The sequence below is a fragment of the Salmo trutta genome, chromosome 38 (genome assembly GCF_901001165.1).
Source record: "Salmo trutta chromosome 38, fSalTru1.1, whole genome shotgun sequence".
Classification (NCBI taxonomy): domain Eukaryota; kingdom Metazoa; phylum Chordata; class Actinopteri; order Salmoniformes; family Salmonidae; genus Salmo; species Salmo trutta.
This window is the reverse complement of record NC_042994.1, coordinates 2658001-2683333: the sequence shown is the minus strand read 5'-3', so window position 1 is coordinate 2683333 and position 25333 is coordinate 2658001. Positions and strand designations below refer to the sequence as shown.

At 40.6% G+C, this 25333-nt stretch overlaps 1 protein-coding gene and 1 long non-coding RNA gene across 6 annotated transcripts in view; both read left to right on the top strand.

The window, feature by feature from the left end:
- LOC115177737 (zinc finger protein 271-like) overlaps positions 1–25333 on the top strand; it is a 95254-nt gene that overhangs the window by 55251 nt on the left and 14670 nt on the right. The window contains exon 1 of one of the 5 annotated variants that reach the window (XM_029738681.1): positions 24255–24535. The exons of 3 other annotated variants lie outside the window; for them this stretch is intronic. In XM_029738681.1, the coding sequence (XP_029594541.1) occupies positions 24527–24535 (9 nt within the window). In that variant the 5' untranslated portion in view covers positions 24255–24526. Of the gene's footprint in view, positions 1–24254; positions 24536–25333 lie in introns of those variants that run through there. One more of the 5 variants, XM_029738682.1, reaches the window with a different exon arrangement.
- LOC115177767 (uncharacterized) lies at positions 15473–16898 on the top strand. The gene is made up of 2 exons (XR_003872484.1): positions 15473–15904; positions 16106–16898. It is a non-coding gene; the product is annotated as an uncharacterized LOC115177767 (long non-coding RNA).

The window sequence follows — 25333 nt, the reverse complement described above, 5'->3', positions numbered from 1 at the left end:
CGGCGTGTGTTCGCATATGGAACGTAACTGCGTCTATGCTGTACTTAGATACAAAAATAACAAACGTGTGGTTTTCGAGACACTTCTGATACCATGTTTTAGTATGATATATTGGATAAAGTAATAAAGACAGACACCAATGTCTAGTTCAATAGCCTTGTTCATGCATTGTACAAATCCCTACACGGGAGTCCGGGGAACAGTCCGGCTAGTCGATTACCTAACAACTAGACTCCGTAACATCAAACTGCCGACGCGTTCACATCACGGGACATGTACAGGTCATGCAGACGTAGTGTTGACGTGTCAGTTTACCATGAACACCTTATATGCCTATTTCTCGCATCAATAGAAACACAAGGGCTTCTTGTTAGCCTAGTGGTTAGAGCGTTTGGCCAGTAATTATAATTTGATGGATCAAATCCCAAAACTGACAAGATGAACTCTTCTTTGTCGTTTTGCCCGAGCGAGGCAGTTAGCCCATTGTGCCCCGGGTGATGAATACGTGGATTTCGATTAAGGCAGCCCCCCGCAACTCCTCTGATTCAGAGGGGTTGGGTTAAATGCGGAAGATGCATTCAGTTGTACAACTGACTAGGTATTCCCCTTTCCTTTGTTGGGGGTAGTCTAGGTCTCTAGTGGCGCATTCAAAACAACTCGGAAGTCAGCAATTGATGATCTTCCGACTTCAGTGCATTCTAGACAACTGGGAACTCAGACTTGGATTTTTGTTTTGAACAGTCATCCAACTCGGAATCTCAGGCATCTTTCTCTGACCTGAAAATCACTGATGTCATGATTTGACCTTGTTTTCATAATCCCTGTCACCATGCAATCCTTCTATACATTTATGTGGAGATGTCTTATGGTTAAAAGCAGGGTTCGAATTGAGAGGGTATGTGAGGATATAGGCCTTGTTATATAAACGTACCATAAGCATTGGCTACGACTTGTTTGCTTTGCCATAGGAAAAGCAATGGTCCAGATTTTATAAAGCGATCTAGGCTATAACAATGATAAACTCCACAACTATTTCTACAGTCTACGAGCCTATCGACGGTCTTGCGCAGCCTGAACATCCCAGGAAAATGTAGCTAGTGAATTAAATGCTCTGCAAAGCTATGCCTAATGCAAAATACCATAAAGTTATATTCGGTATGGGTCTACATATAGACCAAACAGCTTAACAGATAAAAACATTTGCTATTCAGGAGTATCCTATTGAATCAGGCTATTCATTTAAGTGCAGTTGCGTTCTTAGGCATATTCTTAGGCTAAACGGAACTGAAAACACCCTAGCCTGTTTCAATCACAGATCATGATGAAGCCTGAACATTTAAGCTGTTTGTCATTGATTTAGCCCACAATTGCCTAGACTTGATACACACGAAGACCTATATTTAATCTGGAATTGACAAACAAAAGCCTGACTAGGATCCCGACTTTCCCCCACGGCATATTACCAAATAGGCTAAATGTATTCCTATTTATTTGCATAGGCTAACCATTGCGATTAATGTTTTTACCATATTCTGCTTTTTTAGGAATAAACAGGAATCAGGGTAAACATTATCATTTGAATTCCCCCCCACACATTGTCACTTACCTTACAGATCACAAAGTGAACTCATTCCACTCCATATGAAAATACATTTGATTCATACACTGGCTTGTCTGGCTGGCATGTTTCATTTTAAACAGGCATTTCCTTACCTACATTGAAATAATTTTAATCCTCACTTATGATCTTAGAAAATCATAGCTCATTAGTACACTCTTGTGGTTGAATATATATTGTATGTCTCATGATACAATTAATAATGAACTAACAAATACCATCAAGGGATACGTTACAATTTAGAATAACCTTATGAAACAGCTGTGAAAACCAATATAGCAATATTTTTGATTTAAATACATAACCATTGATATTTTTTTGGTACATGTGTGTCAATTTACTTTCAGATTTTTTTTGTACACTCACATGGCAATAAAACTGAAATACAGAATTCTGGTGTGTGGAATAGAGTGGGTTTTGTGTGGATGGGAGGTTCTGCCTGTCACTTGTTTTTCAGCAGGTAGTGGACTCGAAGAGGGAAAGTTCAAAGTCCAGGCGCTGCTGCCCTCTTTGTTCTGAGTGTTTGCAGTGCTAGTGTTTTTAGCTAATCTGTGCAGCTCACACTATGTGCCCAATATGATAGTTGTCTTGCTTAGCAGATAATGACAACATGACAATAACAGTAGCTGATGTAATGAAAAGTTGGAGGGTGGATGGTAATGGAAGACACCAGATGGATCCATGTCTGGGTGTTAGGCAGAACCCCTAGGTCCTGGAGAACAGGAGCAGAGAAAAGGGAACAGGGTAGGAGACAGACGTAAACAAGCAAACACACAGGTTAAATGATTCAGGTATGTAATAACAATTATTGAATGATTTAATTTAAAATGTTTGATTAGACATGCAATAATGTTAATGGCAGACAGAAAAGAAAGGATAGCCATCTTTTGATGTCAGTGGAGTTGGTAAGGGATGATCCCTGGAAAAGATAGAGATGAGTTGTGAGAAACTCCAGGGTGGCGTCATGACCACTGGAGTCATACACCTTAACAGTACCTACCTGGAAGTGGCGGTTACTTAACGTGACCCAGTGGTTAGCCTTGAGATTGACTATTTGGAGAAAACCCTGGGCCAGCGTTGGTACTGTTGAGAGCATGGTGATGCCGCCTATCACGAGGCAGAAAATGCAAATAGTTATCGGAGATTTTTCTATTCACCTTAACGGATGTTGACCCCGGCTAGGAGCGAAAGAGCACCAAGCTTTCCTGGGTCTCGCCTTCCCTTCGTCCTTCTTCCAAGCCAAGTCATTCACCCAGATGTCGAAGCACTTGGTCCCCTTGATTCTTCTCAGGTGGCTCTCGTTCTCATGCACCCTGTCCATGTTCAGTCTCACCTTGATTGATAATAGAAATCCAATTATTACAAATACATCTCTTGGAAGGCCAGAAAATACATTTACAGCATACAATAATTATTACCTGGTCAAAAACCTCCACATCCTTCTCAGTCCGTGCCTGAAGGTGGTCTTCGAAGGCGTTCTGATCTGGTTTGACAACTTCCACATCAGGTGGAGTATCAGTGACAAAGTACATTATACAAAAAACAGCAAAAGAAAAAGGCTAAGTCAATCAAAAAAAAAATATACTACAATATATGCAATGTTATATACAATTGCATTGTTTACCTCAGTTAACTGCTGCGGCTCCCCTCCATATAGCAGGCGATATAGTCAATACTCTGGAGGCCTGGACACTGCTGTGTTGTGTGAAAAGATAATTACCTTCAGATTGTCCTTCCACCATTCCTGGTACCCGTCAAGGGACTTGCCAAGGGCAGTCCCGTTGGTCTGTTCATCCAAACGTGTAGTCACCATACATCTACACATTAAATATAAAACTCACTGTAGTATCAGTGTCAAATTCGAAAAAACTCAAAATGACTGGACGCCTATGCGAAACAATGCTACCTTCCTGGTCCCGTCCCTCAAGTCATTGAGTCAACAATGGAAGGAGTAATGGATGGATAGTTCATTTATTTCCAAAGCTGCAATCATGGGACACACAGTATGGATGAATGATGAGCAGTCGACGGGATATAAATAGCACTCCTAAAGTAGATTAATTTTCAAGTTAGCTGCCAATTTGAGAGGGAACGTTAGCTAGCGTAAAACCCACATGGCAAATATCAGAGTGGTTTATTTGACGCCAAACCAACAACATTAGTTACTAATAACATAAACTGCGATTTAAAAGGTGGATTTTGTGATGTAATGTCAACTTTATACATTTCTATCCCGGGACCATTCAACGTTCAACTCACCCACAGCAACTCTCCATAGATCTGCTGTGGATTACCTAGAATCCCATACCTTTATCACTGAGTGTATTAGACAATGTAAGCACACTAATCCACCAGGAGGTGGCATAATACCCATTTTATGCAGGAATTTAACAACTTAATTACACTGTTACACTACAACCATTACATTAATAATGACATTGACTAAACCAACTAGGCTAGAGCGAACTACTATATCGCTTAGCCAAGCTAAATTTGGTTAGCATCAAGCTAGCGACCTGTTAAACGCTATTTTCGTACAAATAGAAACAATTTTTTTTAGTGACATCACATATTTACATATTACCTAAAGTAAACTGAGCCTTTGTTCATTGAAAATAAAACAAATTGGATCTAAAAAGTTTAAGAAAAAAAAGTACAGAAAGTTTGGACGCCATGTTGATCCCTTCTTCATATAAACCATTGACGTTAGCAGTTTAGCCTAACTCCATTAACTTACAATGGGGAAAATACGCTGTTAAAACTGTCTTCAAACATCACCAAACTCATGGACTAAGTAATTAACCATGTTACCTCAATACTTTTAAGTCATATTGCATTTTCGCACATTACATACCTGAATTAATAGGGTAAAATGATGAGACGGAGAAATATTCGTTTTCAGAACTAGTCAATCCCCATCATGAAGAAGAAACGTTAAATATATCACTAACTCACCTAATTGACGTAACAGCTCCCCTAGCGGCAGTACTTATGTACTTACATTACATGCACATTCCTGGGGAAACAAAATAAAACAAAAAATATACACATGGCACATACACATGGCATATGCTTGAGTACCACCTTGACATCTCTGATCTGCTTGCCTCAATAAATTAATTCTAAAACATTGGTAGCCAGGATTAGCTATTTCAAATCAAATCAAATTGTCACATTCGCCGAATACAAGTGTAAACCTTACCGTGAAATGCATACTTACATGCCCTTAACCAACAGTGCAGTTCAAGAAGAGTTAAGAAAATATTTACCAAATAAACTAAAGTAAACATTTAAAAAAATAAATATATATATAATAACATAACAATAATGAGGCTATATACAGGGGGTATCGGTACCGAGTCAGTGTGGAGGGGTACAGGAGAGTTGAGGTAATTTGTACATGTAGGTAGGGTTGAAGTGACTATGCATAGATAAAAAACAGTGAGTCGCAGCATTGCACAAAACAAATGGAGGGGGGTCAATCTAGCAACAGCAGCGTATCTAGTCTCCTAATAATTACATAACGGTGCAAGTGTAACTGTGAAGGTTCCGTCCCTCTCTTCGCCCCAACCTGGGCTCGAACCAGGTGACCCTTGCACCCCACGAACCATCGTTACCCATCGCGCCACAAAAGCCACGGCCATTGCAAAGCAAGGGGAAACCCAACTTCAAGTCTCAGAGCGAGTGACGTCACTGTTTGAAACGCTATTATCGCGCACCACCAACTAACTAGCCATTTCACATCGGTTACACAAGTTAGACAAGTCATCTTTGGTTTGCATGTTTTAAAAAAAAATCTTTTCATTTGTCCTTTATTTAACTAGGCAAGCCAGTTAAGAACAGATTCTAATATACAATGACAACCTACACCGCCAAACCCTAACCCAGACAACGCTGGGCCAATTGTGCGCTGCCCTATGGGACTCCCAATCACGGCCGGTTGTGCTGCTGTTTCCTGAAGTACACGATCATCTCTTTCGTTTTGTTGACGTTGACTGAGAGGTTATTTTCCTGACACCACACTCCGAGGCCCTCACCTCCTCCCTGTAGGCCGTCTCGTTGTTGTTGGTAATCAGGCCAATGTTGAGTGATCACACATGCCTCAGCACACATACTTACTTTGCCTGATTGCAAATGCATGCTAAAAGTGGGGATGTTTCATAGTACTTTTGATTAACTCACCGCCACCAATGAATTTAATTTTTCACAGATATCCACGAACCACGACTGCAATATAGGCCTACACTCAAATAAAAAGGTGCTATCTACAAACTAACAGGATTCTTCCGCTGTCCCCATAGGAAAACCCTTTTTGGTTCCAGTTGAACCCCTTCTGTGTCTAGGTAGAACACTTTTGCAACCTTGAACCAAAAAGTTCTCTCCTTTGGTGACAGCCAAAGAACACTGTTGGAACCCCTTTCTCGAAGAGTGTACTCAACAAGTTTAGCCTGTTAAGTTTACACCATTTGATTCTGTACTCAAACATCTGCCTGGTATTCAAGATAACATGCAACATAGCACTACCACCGAAACCAGGTTTTCATCAACCTCTGCTCAGACTTAAATTGCAGTGTTCCAAGAACCTCCACCAGGTGTGACTGTAGTATCCTCAATGGACAAAAAGGAGGCACAAGAGGCACCCCACACTCATTTTAGATCCCAAGTGGTCTTTATTTTCATACTGTATGCTCTCTCTCATCACTATCTCCTTTGCCATCTTATCAAGTATTTACTTGGAACTCCACACACACACACACACACACACACGCACACGCACACGCACACGCACACGCACACACACACACACACACACACACTATAGCATCTTGCTTACATTTCTCACATTTTAGGCATCCAGCTGAGGCCTTGGATGCATCATGTTATACTGAGATGGGCACAAGGGTATACGTACAGTCATTGTTAGTGTGGTGGCAAAGTAGTTGAACAGGAGAAGAGGATGTGGTTACTTGTGGAGGGAGAACATTGAGGTTGAGTGGGTTGAGCATCTGCAGTGAAGCTGATTGGTTACTCTGGCTCATCACATCTTGACTAAAATATTTAGAAATGAGTTTGACATTGCCATAGTTCAACAGCTGAAGAGCCATCATTAACATACTCCCAGAGATAGCAATATATTCAGTATTCACTGAATGAAGTAGCCTACCCATCCCCATTTACAATTGTATTCATCAATTAAATAAATTATACTATAGCACATTCAATTACATTATTATTGTAGACTATAGACTACTCCTGTACAATAATATTGTACCTTGTATAATAATGTAATCATTGAATGAAATAGCGTACCATCCACATTTACAATTTAATTGATCAATTAGATAAATAATACTAGCAAGCACATACAGTTATATTTTTGTAGAATAGGCTACTACTGTACCCACACTATATTAGGTATACCGTTGTGATATTGTCAGGCATAATTTTTGGTCTCCAATCGAAGTTGCATGTTGTACCTCGTTTCCCTTCAGTGAAAAGTAGTTATTTCATTTACAATTGAATTAATCCATTAAATAAATAATACTAGCACATCAAATTCCGTTATTGTACAATAGCCAACTCCGCTATCGACATAGTAAATAATATTGCCTACATGCTTTCGACAATACGTTATCAACAAAAAAGTATTATTTTCAAAGAAACCAAATTTGCCTTAACGCTGTAGACCTATATATTTCCTAACGATATCACAACATAAATATATTCTACTTACTCCTTAATCGGATCAAGGACATCTTGGTAATTATTTTCATTGTCTCAAATAATAAACTCTGATGTTTTTCGTACGATGTACCCAATGATTAATGAAAACTTGCTATGTCCTCATTGTGGTTTTACAGACGTGTTTAATGGATCTTATTTATACACTTTTGTAATATTTATGAAATGCATATTGTTATGTTTGGTAGCACTTATTTGTTTTTCCTTTGCCTCCAACCCCTTTCGATGTGTGGAACGGATGTGGGTGGGGCTAGGTCTACATAAGGGTGCTAATTTCAAAAAAATAAAAAAAGCTCTGATGAAGGCCGTGAGGCCGATACGTAAGCTTAATAAATATCAGTGATACTATCAAGAGCAGTGTGCTGTTTCCTTTTTCCTTCATCGTCTCAAATAAGGAAACTATCTGGGGCAGACACTCAAATCGCTTCTGTCACAAGTAAAATAATAAAATAAAATGAATGTCTGTGTCTCCGCCGAGCTCTCCAAATACCGTGCCAGTCTCTCACTCTATGAACGGTCACTGCAATCCGAATTCCTTGGGACGTCCTTACCCTAAACCCTAAACTAACACTAATCTTAACCAATTTACATTTATTCTTTATGGAGGTGTGGACATCCCAAGGATCCCGAATAGCACGGACACTCTGTGAAGGTCTATGAACTGCTCTATTCGACTGAAGGGACATCTCAAGGATCCCGATTGCAACTATGAACTCCTCTGAAAGCCATGGACACAACTCTTATTGGTTGTCTGATGTGGAACTGGTAACAACACAGTCTGTGATTGGCTAACAACATTTAGATCTGAATACAGCGAGATAAGATAACATACCATGCCATGAGGTGCTGAGGGAAAGACAGATTATCTATGATCTTTTCTAGGCCATTAGCGATAACAGGAAATACACAAGCCGCCGGCTACACTATAGTTCAAGGTGGCTATGTCGGAATGTCTGCTTGCACGGGAAAAATGGTACGTTTCTAACATTTATGGTTGAGATTGAATTAATATAAACTATGCACATTATGACTTTCATTAACACACGATGCAGACGTTAGTAAGGCGTTGGTATCATGTCATGTAAATCAGACGCGTAACGCAGGAGTCACGCAGACGTTAGTAAGGCGTTGGTATGATGTCATGTCAGGTGGTACGGTTGCCTAGGCTTATATATGTCCCTTATCACCCCCCATAGAACTCTGTAGGGCGCTTGCCATCCTCCTGTCTCTCTCTCACTAGTCACGTGTAAATTTGAAGGAAGGGATCTAGCCTCCAAATTTTCGTTTCACTCTTTAAAATCCTTGATTTCCTTTTTCATTTGGAAAACATTCCTTTCTAGTGTGGTGATCGACACAGAGTAGCTATTAGCCGCGGTCTCCATGCTGGTCATGCGGATGTCCAGTGCCTTGTGGTTGGATCTAGTCTGTTCGGTGGCAGTTTTCAGCTCCTCTCTCAGCTGGCTAACCTAGTTTCGTAGCTCTGCCGACTGCGTATCCATCCATTTTGTCAATTAATTCCTGCTTCATTTCAGTTAATGCCTGTAGAACAGCTTCTTGTCCAGTCGCCTCGGCTGTGCATTGTTCAGTTGTTGGTGTAGCTTCATGGTCCTTGGCTAGTCTAGCTGGTCTGTTAGAATTAGCCCTAGGCTGATTCTTGCGGTTGGTGCCTGACATCGTTGACAAAAACGTGACATTAAGCCTTAAAATGTAGTCTCAGGTTGTAGATTGGTATTTTGATCAAAATAAAAATTTGATTTTACTAGGCAAGTCCGTTAAGAACAAATTCTTATTTACAACGATCCTGGACGACGCTGGGCCAATTGTTATCTACGAACATAGACAGGGCTCTAACTCCTCTAGCTCCACAATGAAATAGGGTGCAGGCCAGGCAGCAGGCTGTTAGCCAGCCTGCCAGCTTAGTGGAGTCTGCCACTAGCACAGTCAGTGTAGTCAGCTCAGCTATCCCCAGTGCCTCGACCTAGGTTGGGCAAAATTAAAGATGGCGGTGTTCGCCTAAGCAATCTCACTAGAATAAAGACCTCCTCCATCCCTGCCATTATTGAAAGAGATTGTGATACCTCACATCTCAAAATAGGGCTACTTAATGTTAGATCCCTCACTTCCAAGGCAATTACAGTCAATTAACTAATCACTGATCATAATTTTGATGTGATTGGCCTGACTGAAACATGGCTTAAGCCTGATGAATTTACTGTGTTAAATGAGGCCTCACCCCCTGGTTACACTAGTGACCATATCCCCCGTGCATCCCGCAAAGACGGAGGTGTTGCTAACATTTATGATAGCAAATTTCAATTTACAACAAAAAAAAACAACAACGACGTTTTCGTCTTTTGAGCTTCTAGTCATGAAATCTATGCAGCCTACTCGATCCCTTTTTATAGCTACTGTTTACAGGCCTCCTGGGCCATATGCAGCATTCCTCACTGAGTTCCCTGAATTCCTATTGGACCTTGTAGTCATAGCAGATAATATTCTAATTTTTGGTGACTTTAACATTCACATGGAAAAGTCCACAGACCCACTCCAAAAAGCTTTCGGAGCCATCATTGACTCAGTGGGTTTTGTCCAACATGTCTCTGGACCTACTCACTGCCACAGTCATACTCTGGACCTAGTTTTGTCCCATGGAATAAATGTTGTGGATCTTAATGTTTTTCCTCATAATCCTGGACTATCGGACCACCATTTTATTACGTTTGCAATCGCAACAAATAATCTGCTCAGACCCCAACCAAGGAGCATTAAAAGTCGTGCTATAAATTCTCAGACAACCCAAAGATTCCTTGATGCCCTTCCAGACTCCCTCTGCCTGCCCAAGGACGTCAGAGGACAAAAATCAGTTAACCACCAAACTGAGGAACTCAATTTAACCTTGCGCAATACCCTAGATGCAGTTGCACCCCTACAACTAAAAACATTTGTCATGTAACTAGCTCCCTGGTATACAGAAAATACACAAGCTCTGAAGCAAGCTTCCAGAAAATTGGAACGGAAATGGCGCCACACCAAACTGGAAGTCTTCCGACTAGCTTGGAAAGACAGTACCGTGCAGTATCGAAGAGCCCTCACTGCTGCTCGATCATCCTATTTTTCCAACTTAATTGAGGAAAATGAGAACAATCCGAAATTTCTTTTTGATACTGTCGCAAAGCTAACTAAAAAGCAGCATTCCCCAAGAGAGGATGGCTTTCACTTCAGCAGTAATAAATTCATTAACTTCTTTGAGGAAAAGATAATGATCATTAGAAAGCAAATTACGGACTCCTCTTTAAATCTGCGTATTCCTCCAAAGTTCCGTTGTCCTGAGTCTGCACAACTCTGCCAGGACCTAGGATCAAGGGAGACACTAAAGTGTTTTAGTACTATATCACTTGACACAATGATGAAAATAATCATGGCCTCTAAACCTTGAAGCTGCATACTGGACCCTATTCCAACTAAACTACTGAAAGAGCTGCTTCCTGTGCTTGGCCCTCCTATGTTGAACATAATAAACGGCTCTCTATCCACCGGATGTGTACCAAACTCACTAAAAGTGGCAGTAATAAAGCCTCTCTTGAAAAAGCCAAATCTTGACCCAGAAATTATAAAAACTATAGGCCTATATCGAATCTTCCATTCCTCTCAAAAAATTTTGAAAAAGCTGTTGCGCAGCAACTCACTGCCTTCCTGAAGACAAACAATGTATACGAAACACTTCAGTCTGGTTTTAGACCCCATCATAGCACTGAGACTGCACTTGTGAAGGTGGTAAATGACCTTTTAATGACGTCAGACCGAGGCTCTGCATCTGTCCTCGTGCTCCTAGATCTTAGTGCTGCTTTTGATACCATCGATCACCACATTCTTTTGGAGAGATTGGGAACCCAAATTGGTCTACATGGACAAGTTCTGGCCTGGTTTAGATCTTATCTGTCGGAAAGATATCAGTTTGTCTCTGTGAATGGTTTGTCCTCTGACAAATCAACTGTAAATTGTGGTGTTCCTCAAGGTTCTGTTTTAGGACCACTATTGTTTTCACTATATATTTTACCTCTTGGGGATGTCATTCGAAAACATAATGTTAAATTTCACTGCTATGCGGATGACACACAGCTGTACATTTCAATGAAACATAGTGAAGCCCCAAAATTGCCCTCACTAGAAGCCTGTGTTTCAGACATAAGGAAGTGGATGGCAGCAAACGTTCTACTTTTAAACTCGGACAAAACAGAGATGCTTGTTCTAGGTCCCAAGAAACAAAGAGATCTTCTGTTGAATCTGACAATTAATCTGGATGGTTGTACAGTCGTCTCAAATAAAACTGTGAAGGACCTCGGCATTACTCTGGACCCTGATCTCTCTTTTGAAGAACATATCAAGACTGTTTCAAGGACCAGCTTTTTTCCATCTACGTAACATTGCAAAAATCAGAAACTTTCTGTCCAAAAATAATGCAGAAAAATTCATCCATGCTTTTGTTACTTCTAGGTTGGACTACTGCAATGCTCGACTTTCCGGCTACCCGGATAAAGCACTAAATAAACTTCAGTTAGTGCTAAATACGGCTGCTAGAATCCTGACTAGAACCCAAAAATTTGATCATATTACTCCAGTGCTAGCCTCCCTACGCTGGCTTCCTGTTAAGGCAAGGGCTGATTTCAAGGTTTTACTGCTAACCTACAAAGCATTACATGGGCTTGCTCCTACCTATCTTTCCGATTTGGTCCTGCCGTACATACCTACACGTACGCTACGGTCACAAGAAGCAGGCCTCCTAATCGTCCCTAGAATTTCTAAGCAAACAGCTGGAGGCAGGGCTTTCTCCTATAGGGCTCCATTTTTATGGAATGGTCTGCCTACCCATGTGAGAGACGCAGACTCAGTCTCAACCTTTAAGTCTTTACTGAAGACTCATCTCTTCAGTAGGTCCTATGATTAAGTGTAGTCTGGCCCAGGAGTGTGAAGATGAACGGAAAGGCTGGAGCAACGAACCGCCCTTGCTGTCTCTGCCTGGCTGGTTCCCCTCTCTCCACTGGGATTCTCTGCCTCTAACCCTATTACAGGGGCTGAGTCTTTTACTGAGCACTTTTACTTTCTTCTCCAACACTTTGTTTTTGCATTATTTAAACCAAATTGAACATGTTTCATTATTTATTTGAGGCTAAATTGATTTTATTGATGTATTATATTAAGTTAAAATAAGTGTTCATTCAGTATTGTTGTAATTGTCATTATTACAAATACATGCAAAAAATCGGCCGAATAATCGGTATCGGCCTTTTGTGGGCCTCCAATAATCGGTATCGGCGTTGAAAAATCATAATCGGCCGACCTCTAAACTCAATGCACCATAGTACACATCGATCGGGAGCTCTGCTGGGGCAGTCCCAGCAGTTGTCCTATATACGGCTAAACGAAAATCTACAGAACATGAATTGGTTCCTGCATGTGACTGGCTGTTATCCCGCAGACTCAGTTTCCCAATGTGTCCTATCTTAACATTCAGAACATATTCTGGGTGTTTTGCCAATTGGTCTGAGGGTCACAGTCACCTGCATGAACTAAAACCGAGTGAGAGAAGAGCGAGCACTCTCTTCAGAAATAAAATTCCAGCACAATATCCTATACATTACCATTCTACTTATTTTTTGGTGAGTTGTTACGTGGAACAAATGCTTGCATGAAAATATTGTAAAACATTATCTGGAATGTGGTTTCATGTTTTCTTGTTTTGTTTTACATTGCTGATTGCACAGTCATTTTTTAAATATGTATATATTTTTTAATGTTTAGTTGTATTATGTAGAAGAGACCAATATGTTGTTGGTGCCCTATGTCCCAATACTCAATGCTGTAGTCATGGTCCTGAGAATAAAACAGGTTTAAAACAACAGCAGAGAAACACGTCTTACAGTGCCACACATCTGTTATAATAAGTGTTTTTTTCCTGCTTAATTTAAGTATCAGGTGTAGTTATTCACCAGTTATAAAGTGTGTTTGTTGTCTCTCTTTATGTTTAATGCTGCAGGGAGGGAGATGCAACAACAGCCTTGAGAACATCTGGACTCAAATAGAACTCTGTTCCAAGTTGCTGTCAGGTAAAAGTAGACAATAGCAGACAACATGATTCTTAGTGAAAGGGTTGTTGTTGAGTGTTTTTTATTGGCTTTACTCAACTTTTATAGATCAGGTAAAATCTTATCCAAAAACTTTCTGATGTAAGATTATCCTACATGAGATGTTATGTTGTCATAACTTAATTGAGCTTGTATATTTAAATAGATGTTTGATTGCTCTTGTCTAGGGGTGCATCAGTTGCAGCCTTGAGACTGGAATTCTCTCTCAGCAACCCTCTAATCCTTATTTGAACACTGTGACAACAAAGTAACTGTACTGTAGCTTACACATTTCTTGTTTTAGGAATGAACACTGAAAAAACAATAGCTTGGACAAAAAAACATTACGGTAAAACTTGTTGGGATTTTTTTTTTTCCTTCAGCATGGTACCCGTCTGCTATATCATGTTTAGAAATCTGTCATATTACTTATCTCACTTTCCTCCTAAAGTGTGCACTTGTTCACCTCCACTGATTTGAAAGTCAGATTATGAATTATATGACCAGATACTCAAGAGCTTCCAGCGGTCTAAGGCACTGCATCTCAGTGCTAAAGGCTTCACTACAGACCCTGGTTCGATCCTGGGCTGTATCACAACCGACCGTGATAGGGAATCCCATAGGGCAGCGCGCAATTGGCCCAGCGTTGTCCGGGATAGGAGAGGGTTTGGCCGGGATAGGCCGTCATTGTAAATAAGAATTTGTTCTTAACTGACTTGCCTAGTTAAATAAAAATATTTTTAAAATACTCAAGTCGCCACCCTAACAATGAAAAGAGATCATCTTATGTGAAGTTTATCAGCAGTTGGCATCCAACGTTATGGTGCATAACCCACCTACTGTAATGGCATGTGGGCCAGCAAAAGGAATCGATGAACTAAATCCTATCAGCCAGCCCCGTTTCTCTTAAAAAATATTTATATTTGCGACTGTATCTAACGATGTTCTACTCAGTATGCTTATTAAACTCAATGCTTCCTCACACACACTGGAGTGAAACATTGTGGAAAGAGCATTGCTCATTCAGGGTCACTGAAAAAATACCAGAGGAAGAAAAAAACAAATTACCAGTGGAAAAAGTACTTAATTGTCCTACTTGATTAAAAGTACCTTACTAGAAAATGACTAAAGTAAAAGTGAATGTCATCCAGTAAAAATACTACTTGAGTAAAAGTATTTGTTTTTAAATATACTTAAGTATCAGAAGTAAATGGAATTGCTAATATGTACTTAAGTATCAAAAGTAAAAATATAAACCATTTAAAATTCCTTATATTAAGCAAACTAAATTATTTTTGTTATGTTTGTTGATGGATAGCCAGGGGCACACTCCAACACTCAGATATAATTTACAAATGAAGCATTTGTGTTTAGTGAGTCTGCCAGATCAGTGGCAGTAGGGATGACCAGGGATGTTATCTTGTTAAGTTTGTGAATTGGACCATTTTCCTATGAAAATGTAACAAGTACTTTTGGGTGTCAGGGAAAATATATGAGGAGTAAAAAGTAAAAGTTGGCAAAAATATAAATAGATACCCCAAAAAAGTACTTAAGTACTTTACACCACTGTAAACGTGTCATCTAAATGGAAAATGTCATAGTGAACAGTTTGTGTATAGAGAGGGGATGTTGGCGTGGGTGGGGGTGTTCAGAGCTCTATCTTATTTAATGAACTCCTATTATCCATTAAATAATTGTGTAATGTAGAATAATGTTTCAACAATACAAGGTGTGTATTAATGTATTCAATTGATCAATAAATTAAATCCATTATCTGCTTAACAACATCTGCTTCTCACTATGGACCAGAGGCCTCTTCTAGAATAAGTTTTCTCCAAAAAGATCTAGATATATTTATTGTAAAACCCTTTACCAGGTTTTACTGCAGCTGATGGGACATACAGAAGAATGCAGCTATAGGAATTGTAGTTGTGATTCTCACCCTCTGTCTCTCTGGCTTCATGTGGTTCAGGTGAGCATCTTTCTAAGACGTATCTTTTACTTTATCATTTTGAGTTATTAACGTGATTGTTGTTCAATGATTGATTCATTCATTCACTTGTGTAAAAAAATACATTAAAGTCAGCAGGGAATGGACAGGTGAGTTGAGGTCAAAAAGTATTTGTTTTCTTTCAGATCTTTTAACAGTGCTCGATTAATCTTGCCTGGCACAATGGAATAGTCCCAAGGTATGCTTATATTGTCTGTCTTTTCTCCTCTCCAGGGAGACTCAGTCCAGTTTATGACAACGTCTCAGGCATGGCGAGCAGGGTGATGCTGACTACGCCAATGCCCACCTCTCTTGCTCCAATAACCAGGAAGTGCCTCTGTACTCCACTGTCCAACCTCCTCAACCCCAGAAAGAGGATGAGGATGTCCAGTATGATGCTGTGAAATTGAACTGCCCCAGTGCTGCGACCCGGTGAGCCAGTCCAGTCATTACAACATCTCACATAGTGTTTTTATTAGATGGGGCTTGACACTTAGGAATGCATAAAACACTTGTATGTTTAGCAGACCAGCAGTTGATTGGTTTAAATGTGTTAAAATCTACATGATTACTTAAAATGAGACCCCAAAAGTGAAGATTGATGATGACATGTTGTGTTTCTTTTCATAACAGACCTACGGCACAAGAAGCTGAGTAGGCCACCCCTCTAGTCATCGAACTAAGGAGACCACAACCAACAAAAAGACCTGAATACAAGATTATATTGTCTGCATCCCAAATGGTACCTTGTTCCCTCTGGTGCACTATGTAGGGAATAGGGTATCAATTGGGATGAAGCTGAACACCAGAAGACCTGAACACAAGATGACAGCCTGGACTCCCAATCACGGCCGGTTGTGATGCAGCCTGGAATCAAACTAGGGTCTGTAATGACACCACTAGCACTGAGATGCAGTGCTTTAGATCGCTGCGCCACTCGGGAGCCCTACTATAGGGACTTGGACAAGCTCTACATGGGTCGCTGGCTCATGGCTTGAAACTGAGCTGTGGCTATAAGATTTACTTTGAATATCTGAAAGGGAACACGATAATACACCTAACTTGTCACTGCAGGTTTTTTTTGTTTGTAATGCGTGTGTTTTAGCAAGAGGAAACTGTTGCCTATGATGTTGTAGAGTGTCATGGGTCATCGCAAAACAAACTGGGAAATAATTTCTGTAACTTCATTAATGTACAAGACCATAAACCCACACTGTTGTTCACGTCGGACCCTATTCAGATTTGAGAATTTAACATCGACTTAAGTCCCAAAATATTGCCTAATGTCCATGTTTTATTAACTTAAGTCCATGTTAAGTCGACATATCTCAAGTCTGAATAGGGACCTTCATACACATCTTGCAATTAACATTGTAATTGCTTAGATTTTTTTTGTAAAATGCAATATAATTTATCATGAGAATGATTTTGGGTTAAACCATCCCTTTTTAAACAAAAGTTTATGCTGGGCTTGATTTCACTTAGTAAGCTCCATGTAGTAAATAACACAATATAATCCGTTTAATTTAATGAGGCCTAACAATAAATGTGCACAGTGATTTAAACATCACATCCATACACCAGACTAGAATAGACCTACACATAGTCTGTGTCTGAAATGGCATCCTATTCCCTATATACTGTCAGGTGACATTTGGGATGCAGAAATCCTCTAACAGTTGAAAGCCAAAAACATGACGCCGGAACTCAAAATGTCCATGTTAGTCTTGTGGATTGCCGATGCAATGACGTCACACAATTCGTCAACGCCATGGTGATGCGCGGTGACAATTTATTTCTTTGGAAGTGTTATGGAGTGGGCGTGGCAACACACGCTTACATAACAAGGTGCTATCTAGAACGTTGAAGGTTTCTTCGGCTTTCTCCATAGGAGAACCCTCATTGGTTCCAGGTATAAACCGTTTGGGTTAAGCATTCTACCTGGAACCCAAAAGGGTTATCGTATTGGGACAACCAAAGTACACTTTTGGAATCCATTTTTCTAAGAGTACACAATGGCGGACTGGCCGTCGGGAGCACCGGGACATTTCCTGGTGGCTTGTGGTTCGTTTTGGCCTGCGGTGAATAGTCAACTTGACCAGCAATAATATAGCAAGCAGGAATGAGTTGACGGAGAATCCAAGCATCAGGCGAGACTCTCACTCGCTGCAGTGTCATCGCACCAAAAATGACATCAGGCATCTCCGTGACGCACATAGCAACCGTCTACCTGCCTCTCTACAGATAACATTGTAGACAAGTCGCACGGCGAAATGGACAGGCGGAAGAGGAGAGGTGGAGCAGAGAGGGAGAGAAGAAAAAATAGAAAGGCACTTGCCACAGACTCTGCAAAATAAGCGACATGTTCGCCAGGAAGGGACCAGGTCAATCAAAACACTAGCTAAAACAGACACACTGACACACGACACCCAGCGTGGCTAGCTATGTGCCTAGCTAATAGTGACTCAACGGTCGGTAGGCTAAACAGTTTGCACGTCTTCGTGGAGGAATTATATCATAGCAATGAGTGCAACATAGCGATCATAATATGACATTGAAGGTGTTAGGGCTGCGTCAATTCAATTCTGGTATCAGAACAAAATTGAACACTAGGCTACTGAATATGTTTTCAGCTGTTTATTAATAGAATTAGTCAAGCAGAGTAAATGGTAAATGCAATCTTCGTATATACGGGTTCACTGTAACACCTCGCAGGGCAAACAGAGAACTGAAAATGACATCATAAGTTCTTCATTAAATACTCTGACAGAGATAGTTCCCGCTCACTGCTGGCCTGTCAGAGGGAGGATGAGCGTGGTTTAAACTTACTCATCCTATCGTTGGCGTGCAGGCTGGTCCCAGCCTCTAGACGCATCTTTGTTGCCAAGCATAGTTGTCTTCTAGCTTATCTTCATGTGTGTGTACCCGAGAGTCAGACACCCAAGGACAGTGCCTGTTTTTATGCTACAGTTAGGACAGTTTCTGCTTCCATTCTACCAGCCCCTCCCGTACACCTGTCCTTGAGCGGCCCCACAACCAGGCATTGTGTGTGTGTGTCAAGAGTCTACTCAGCCTACACTCCTACTAGCCAGCAACCCTCCAGTTAGTCATGTCTATTATATGTTGCTCAATCTATGTTAATACAATATAAACCTCTTAGTGCACTACAGTCCGTTCATACTTAGGCCTATGTCTACTGTAAAAGGTAATGCATCACATCTAATAAGTGAAATAAAACCCAACAATGGCAATATGTTTCAACTAGTAAAAAAATAGTAAACCTAGACTATGGACTTGCCAGCATGTAGCAATAAGTTACTACAATAATATACAGTTCTGTGAAAAATTAAGAGACCACTCAATTTTTTTCCAGAGCTGTATTAATGTAGCCTACTGATACAGTGATGATAGTGAGTATGATAATGGAGTATTTTCTTTGTAAAGGTGGGGAAGGAAGCAGCAGCAGCACTAGAGCTTCAGGTGCTCCTGCAGAACTGGAGATGGTGGTCAGTACAGAGTCAGACTCAGAGCAGGAACCTTCAGGTACAATTTAAGAGCACAAACATAAACATGTAGGCTATGATTTTAGATGAATATGCGCTTTATTTATGAGATTATCAGTAGGACTGTAAATGGGGAGGGGGCATACAATCGATGACTGCACAAGTAATACACGTTTAGGTTATTTACAATGTTAATCTCATTCTGCAGAGCAACCAGATGTGCAGAGAGAGAGAGAGGTTCAGAGCGCAGTACAGGGAAAATAGAAAGGGACAGTGAAAGCACTGAAAATCCATTTGATTATTTTGCCCATCCTCAGTCCAAGGATTTTTACTTATTTTTTCAGTACCAGCCAAAACAAACCCCTCAAAGAGTCATTCCCAATGTATTCTAATCCAAAGATGGCACAAACAGAAAATGGCTGACATACAATGAAGTAACTCACTCCTTGTTCTGCTCAGTATGTCTTGCATTCGCAAAACCTTCAGCCAGTGATAGTGCATTTGTCAAAGGAGGCATGCAGGCCTGGAAACATGCCCATCAGAAAGTACAGGAACACGAGAGAAGCAAGACCCATAGAGAAAGTGCAGAAGCCTTTTTCCTCAGAGCCAGCAAAGCAGACACCTGTACCCTTCTGAGTGATAAGCAAATGTCAGTTCAACGAGACCAGGTCAGAAAGAGGAGGCAGGTCATGGAAGGTGTGATTGATGTATTTAAAGTTATTGGTAAATGTGGGCTTAGCTACATGTAACAGTGTAGGTTCCGTCCCTCTTTTCGCCCCAACCCGGGCTCGAACCAGGGACCCTTGCACACATCAACAACTGACACCCCACGAAGCATCGTTACCCATCGCGTCACAAAAGCCGCGGCCACTGCAATGCAAGGGGAAACCCTACTTCAAGTCTCAGAGCGAGTGACGTCACTGATTGAAATGCTATTAGCGCGCGCCACCGCTAACTAACTAGCCATTTCACATCGGTTACATACATAGGACACAGACATGAAGCTGCATATAACTTGAAAAACATGGCCAACAATCATGGCTAGTTTTTGTTACTAGTGGTAATTACTTACTGGTTACTCTGAAGTACAGTGGGGGAAAAAAGTATTTGATCCCCTGCTGATTTTGTACGTTTGCCCACTTACAAAGAAATGATCAGTCTATAATTTTAGTGGTAGGTTTATTTGAACAGTGAGAGGCAGAATAACAACAAAAAAATCCAGAAAAACGCATGTCAAAAATGTTATAAAATGATTTGCATTTTAATGAGGGAAATAAGTATTTGACCCCTCTGCAAAACATGACTTAGTACTTGGTGGCAAAACCCTTGTTGGCAATCACAGAGGTCAGACGTTTCTTGTAGTTGGCCACCAGGTTTGCACACATCTCAGGAGGGATTTTGTCCCACTCCTCTTTGCAGATCTTCTCCAAGTCATTACGGTTTCGAGGCTGACGTTTGGCAACTCGAACCTTCAGCACCCTCCACAGATTTTCTATGGGATTAAGGTCTGGAGACTGGCTAGGCCACTCCAGGACCTTAATGTGCTTCTTCTTGAGACACTCCTTTGTTGCCTTGGCCATGTGTTTTGGGTCATTGTCATGCTGGAATACCCATCCATGACCCATTTTCAATGCCCTGGCTGAGGGAAGGAGGTTCTCACTCAAGATTTGACGGTACATGGCCCCGTCCATCGTCCCTTTGATGCGGCGAAGTTGTCCTGTCCCCTTAGCAGAAAAACACACCCAAAGCATAATGTTTCCACCTCCATGTTTGACGGTGGAGATGGTGTTCTTGGGGTCATAGGCAGCATTCCTCCTCCTCCAAACACGGCGAGTTGAGTTGATGCCAAAGAGCTCCATTTTGGTCTCATCTGACCACAACACTTTCACCAGTTGTCCTCTGAATCATTCAGATGTTCATTGGCAAACTTCAGACGGGCATGTATATGTATTCTTGAGCAGGGGGACCTTGCGGGCGCTGCAGGATTTCAGTCCTTCACGGCATAGTGTGTTACCAATTGTTTTCTTGGTGACTATGGTCCCAGCTGCCTTGAGATCATTGACAAGATCATCCCGTGTAGTTCTGGGCTGATTCCTCACCATTCTCATGATCATTGCAACCCCACGAGGTGAGATCTTGCATGGAGCCCCAGGCCGAGGGATATTAACAGTTCTTTTGTGTTTCTTCCATTTGCGAATAATCGCACCAAATGTTGTGACCTTCTCACCAAGCTGCTTGGTGATGGTCTTGTAGCCCATTCCAGCCTTGTGTAAGTCTACAATCTTGTCCCTGACATCCTTGGAGAGCTCTTTGGTCTTGGCCATGGTGGAGAGTTTGGAATCTGATTGATTGATTGATTGCTTCTGTGGACATGTGTCTTTTATACAGGTAACAAGCTGCGGTTAGGAGCACTCCCTTTAAAAGTGTGCTCCTAATCTCAGCTCGTTACCTGTATAAAAGACACCTGGGAGACAGAAATCTTTCTGATTGAGAGGGGGTCAAATACTTATTTCCCTCATTAAAATGCAAATCAATTTATAACATTTTTGACATGTGTTTTTCTGGATATTTTTGTTGTTATTCGGTCTCTCACTGTTCAAATGAACCTACCATTAAAATTATAGACTGATCCTTTCTTTATCAGTTGGCAAACGTACAAAATCAGCAGGGGATCAAATACTTTTTTCCCCCACTGTAGATATGCTATGACTCTTCCTTAACAGGCTGACAAGGGTGAAAGACCATTTTCTGTGAGTTAAAGCTTTTGTACAGAGGCATGTTTTTTGGACTTTCATATTATACTTGCAGTTATGTAGCCAATGTTCAATTTCATTGATTCAGTGTATAGATGTGTTTATTGTGTGCTGTTGGCTTTATGGACACCAGTGGGGAACATTGTAATCTACATTTTTTTTGTAGAGGAGTGCTTTTTCGACTTTTGTATTATACTTACTTACATTGTTGTAGCTTATGTTCAAGTTCCGTGAATGTGTGTGAAGTTTTTTGATACGCTTGATGCTTGAATATAAAGATAATCATTTGAACATTTGAGCTAACTCTGCATATCTTATTCTCTTTTTAAAAAGTGTATGCTAATTGTTTTGTGTGTCTAGCCTTGTACATTTGTATGTGCTATGATTGGTGTATTCCTAGTGAGTTTTTGAGGGTGCACCCATAGCCATAGCATACCTTGAAAACTCAGTGTTCAGATAGGCTACTTGTTGGTCAGTCCCAAATGTTTGTATTTTGTAATGTGGATAACTTTCTTCCCAGATGAACATAGTGTCCAAATGTATAACTAGTTTGGTACCCGTTACATCAACAAATAGGGTTAGCCTAAAACATTAGCGGTCTGGTGGTTTGCGTGAACAGGGTGGCCTGGGATGGAGTCAAATTCCCGGCCTGAATTATTGTTTCAGTCCGCACCTGACGTGCATGTGTCACAGGTGTAACCAAGGTCTTATAATGAGTGACATCATCCTCGCCTCCTCCACGGCGGCTACACGGTTGCTCCTGGCAATGGCTCAAGGTTCTGAGCACGGTCGCTAGGCGATGGTCCAGGGAGGAAAGTGGCCACGGAGAACAGAGGATCATGGAAAAGAGATTCCCTCATGACATCACAGACTGTACTGGGGCAGGGAGAGGAGAAACAGACAGATGCAGTAGTATGGAGCGACAGATCCTAGAGAAGGAGAAAGAGAGCGAGAGGGAAATGGAGTGAAAGTTGAGAAAGAGGAGGAATAAATTATATTTTTTCATTTATCATGTTCTCTCCTCTAGCTGAGTATATATATTCATGATAACACAACTTATTGCGTCTTAATGTTTAATCATGTACCATGTTATACCTGCAGCACTGCTCCAGAGGTGTCAGGATAGAGGGTTCATCTTTAGAGTGGCCTCCAAACCTGTAGTCAGCACACACAGTGTCAATGTTACAATCAACTAGCGTTTGTTAAACCTGTAGTCAGCACACAGACAATGTCAATGTTACAATCAACTAGCGTTTGTTAAACCTGTAGTCAGCACATAGACAGTGTCAATGTTACAATCAACTAACTTTCGTTGGCTGGCATTCGAGTGCTGACTGTTCTCAATGATTTGTGCAGTGTAAAAATACAATGTTGGTAATTGGTGTAGTCTTACTACTGCAGTAGGCTACTGCTTGTCCATGTGCTAACTAACAGCAAGAAACCCAGACGAGAGAAACTTGAAAGCATTCAGGCAGCAGAGATGAGCTTGTCATTAGCTAGCTAACATTAGCTATATTGTAGCTATTAAGCATTATGTTTGTTATTTTGAAATAACATATTTATTTTATTGTATACAAGTTATATACATAGACAGAAGGGAGTTAGTTATAAATACTGTACATTTGGCTGTAGTTTAGTTTAGAAGAAAGACTTACGCAGTGGTGTAAAGTACTTAAGTGAAAATACTTTAAAGTACTACTTAAATAGTTTTTGGGGGTATCTGTACTGTACTATATATATATTTGACAACTTTTACTTTTACTTCACTACATTCCTAAAGAAAATTATGTTATTTTCACTCCATACATTTTCCCTGACACCCAAAATTACTTGTTACATTTTGAATGCATAGCAGGACTGAAAATGGTTCAATTCACACTTATCAAGAGAACATCCCTGGACATCCCTACTGCCTCTGATCTTGCGGACTGACTAAACACAAATGTTTTGTTTGTAAATTATATCTGAGTGTGCCCCTGCCTATCCGTAAATAAAAAAAAACAAGAAAATTGTGCCGTCTGGTTTGCTTAGTTTAAGGACATTTTATTTTCAGACTTTTACTTTTCATTCTTAAGTATATTTCAGATATTACGTTTACTTTTGATACTTAAGTATATTTAAAACCAATTACTTTTAGACTTTTACTCAAGTCGAATTTTTGGGTTTTCATTTTCTATTATGGTATCTTTACTCTTACTTAAGTATGACACTTGGGTACTTTTTCCACCACTGGACGTACGTTTATTTTTGACTAGAGAATTACTTGTGAATTAGGTTTGATGCACCTGTTGCAGTGACTTGCATACATAGCTCTTTGTCCTTTCTGTGCTGGTAGTGTACAGCAGCTGAGTATATCACCAGCGAAAGACCAGAACAAGTCATTCCCAGACACTCCCTCACTAGAGATCGGCGCGTTGAGATACCCTCTCTTTGCGCATGTGTTCCAAATGGCTGCCAGGTAAAAGTAGACGATAGCAGAAAACAGGATTCTTAGTGAAAGGGGGTGTTGTTGAACGTTTTCTTGACATTACTCGACTTTTATAGATCACGCAAAATGTTATCCAGGAACTTTCTGAAGTAATATTAGGCTACTTGTGACGTTTATTTTTGCTAACTTAATTACGATATTTAAATAGATGTTTGATTGCTCTGGTCTAGGGGCGCATCAGTTGCAGCCTTGAGAATCGAATTATCTCTCCGCAACTCCCTTGTCATTATCTGAACAATACAACAAAGTTGTCTAACTGTACTGTAACCTACAACATTTCATATCATACAGAGAAACAATAGCTTCCACAATGGATCGGGTAAGTCTGGTTTTAACATTATATGCCCGCTGTGTTTTATAAAATGTCTAGGCCTAGTTTCATCATCTTTGAACCTCCACATTGCTGTGTTCTGTTTGGGGCGGAAGGTAGCCTAGTGGTTAGAGCGTTGGGCCAGTAACCCGAATCCACGACAGATGTTAACCTTGTCAGCTCAACATCTGTCGTTCTGGCCCTGAACAAGGTAGTTAATCCATTGTTCATAAGCCGTCATTCTAAATAAATGTTTTTTCTATATCGGGCTTGCCTAGTTAAATAAAGGTTACATTTAAATAAAAAAAAGTAGCCTACAACTATATCATTTGTATTGTAACGACCCTGGGTTATAACGGCGGATATCGACTCTGCCGCTCGAGCATGCTTTTGCGGTATTATCGCGCTGGACTTCGGGCTAGAAGGTCGAGGGTTTGAGACCTGCTCCCAGCTTGTTCACTGATTTCTTACGTATTAGCCATTATTTTACCAGATATTCAAGTGGCCGTTCTAACAAAGAAAATAAATGCCTGCAGTCCAAACACGTTGTTTTTCCCTCGGGGGTATCCCCGTCGAAACCGGATGCAGTTTGATTGCCATCTTAAGGGAGGTCCAATTCCCAAACTTTTTTTTTTTCTTCTTTTTTTTTTATAACAGTAACATGCAAAACATAACAGCCAGAGGGATTCCAAAGAAATTAGAAAAAAAAAAAAAAAAACATTCCACATTATATCAAATCAAATACAGACATTTTTTGGACATTTTGTTTTGTATACGTTTTAAAGACTAAATAGTTTTCCTAATCAG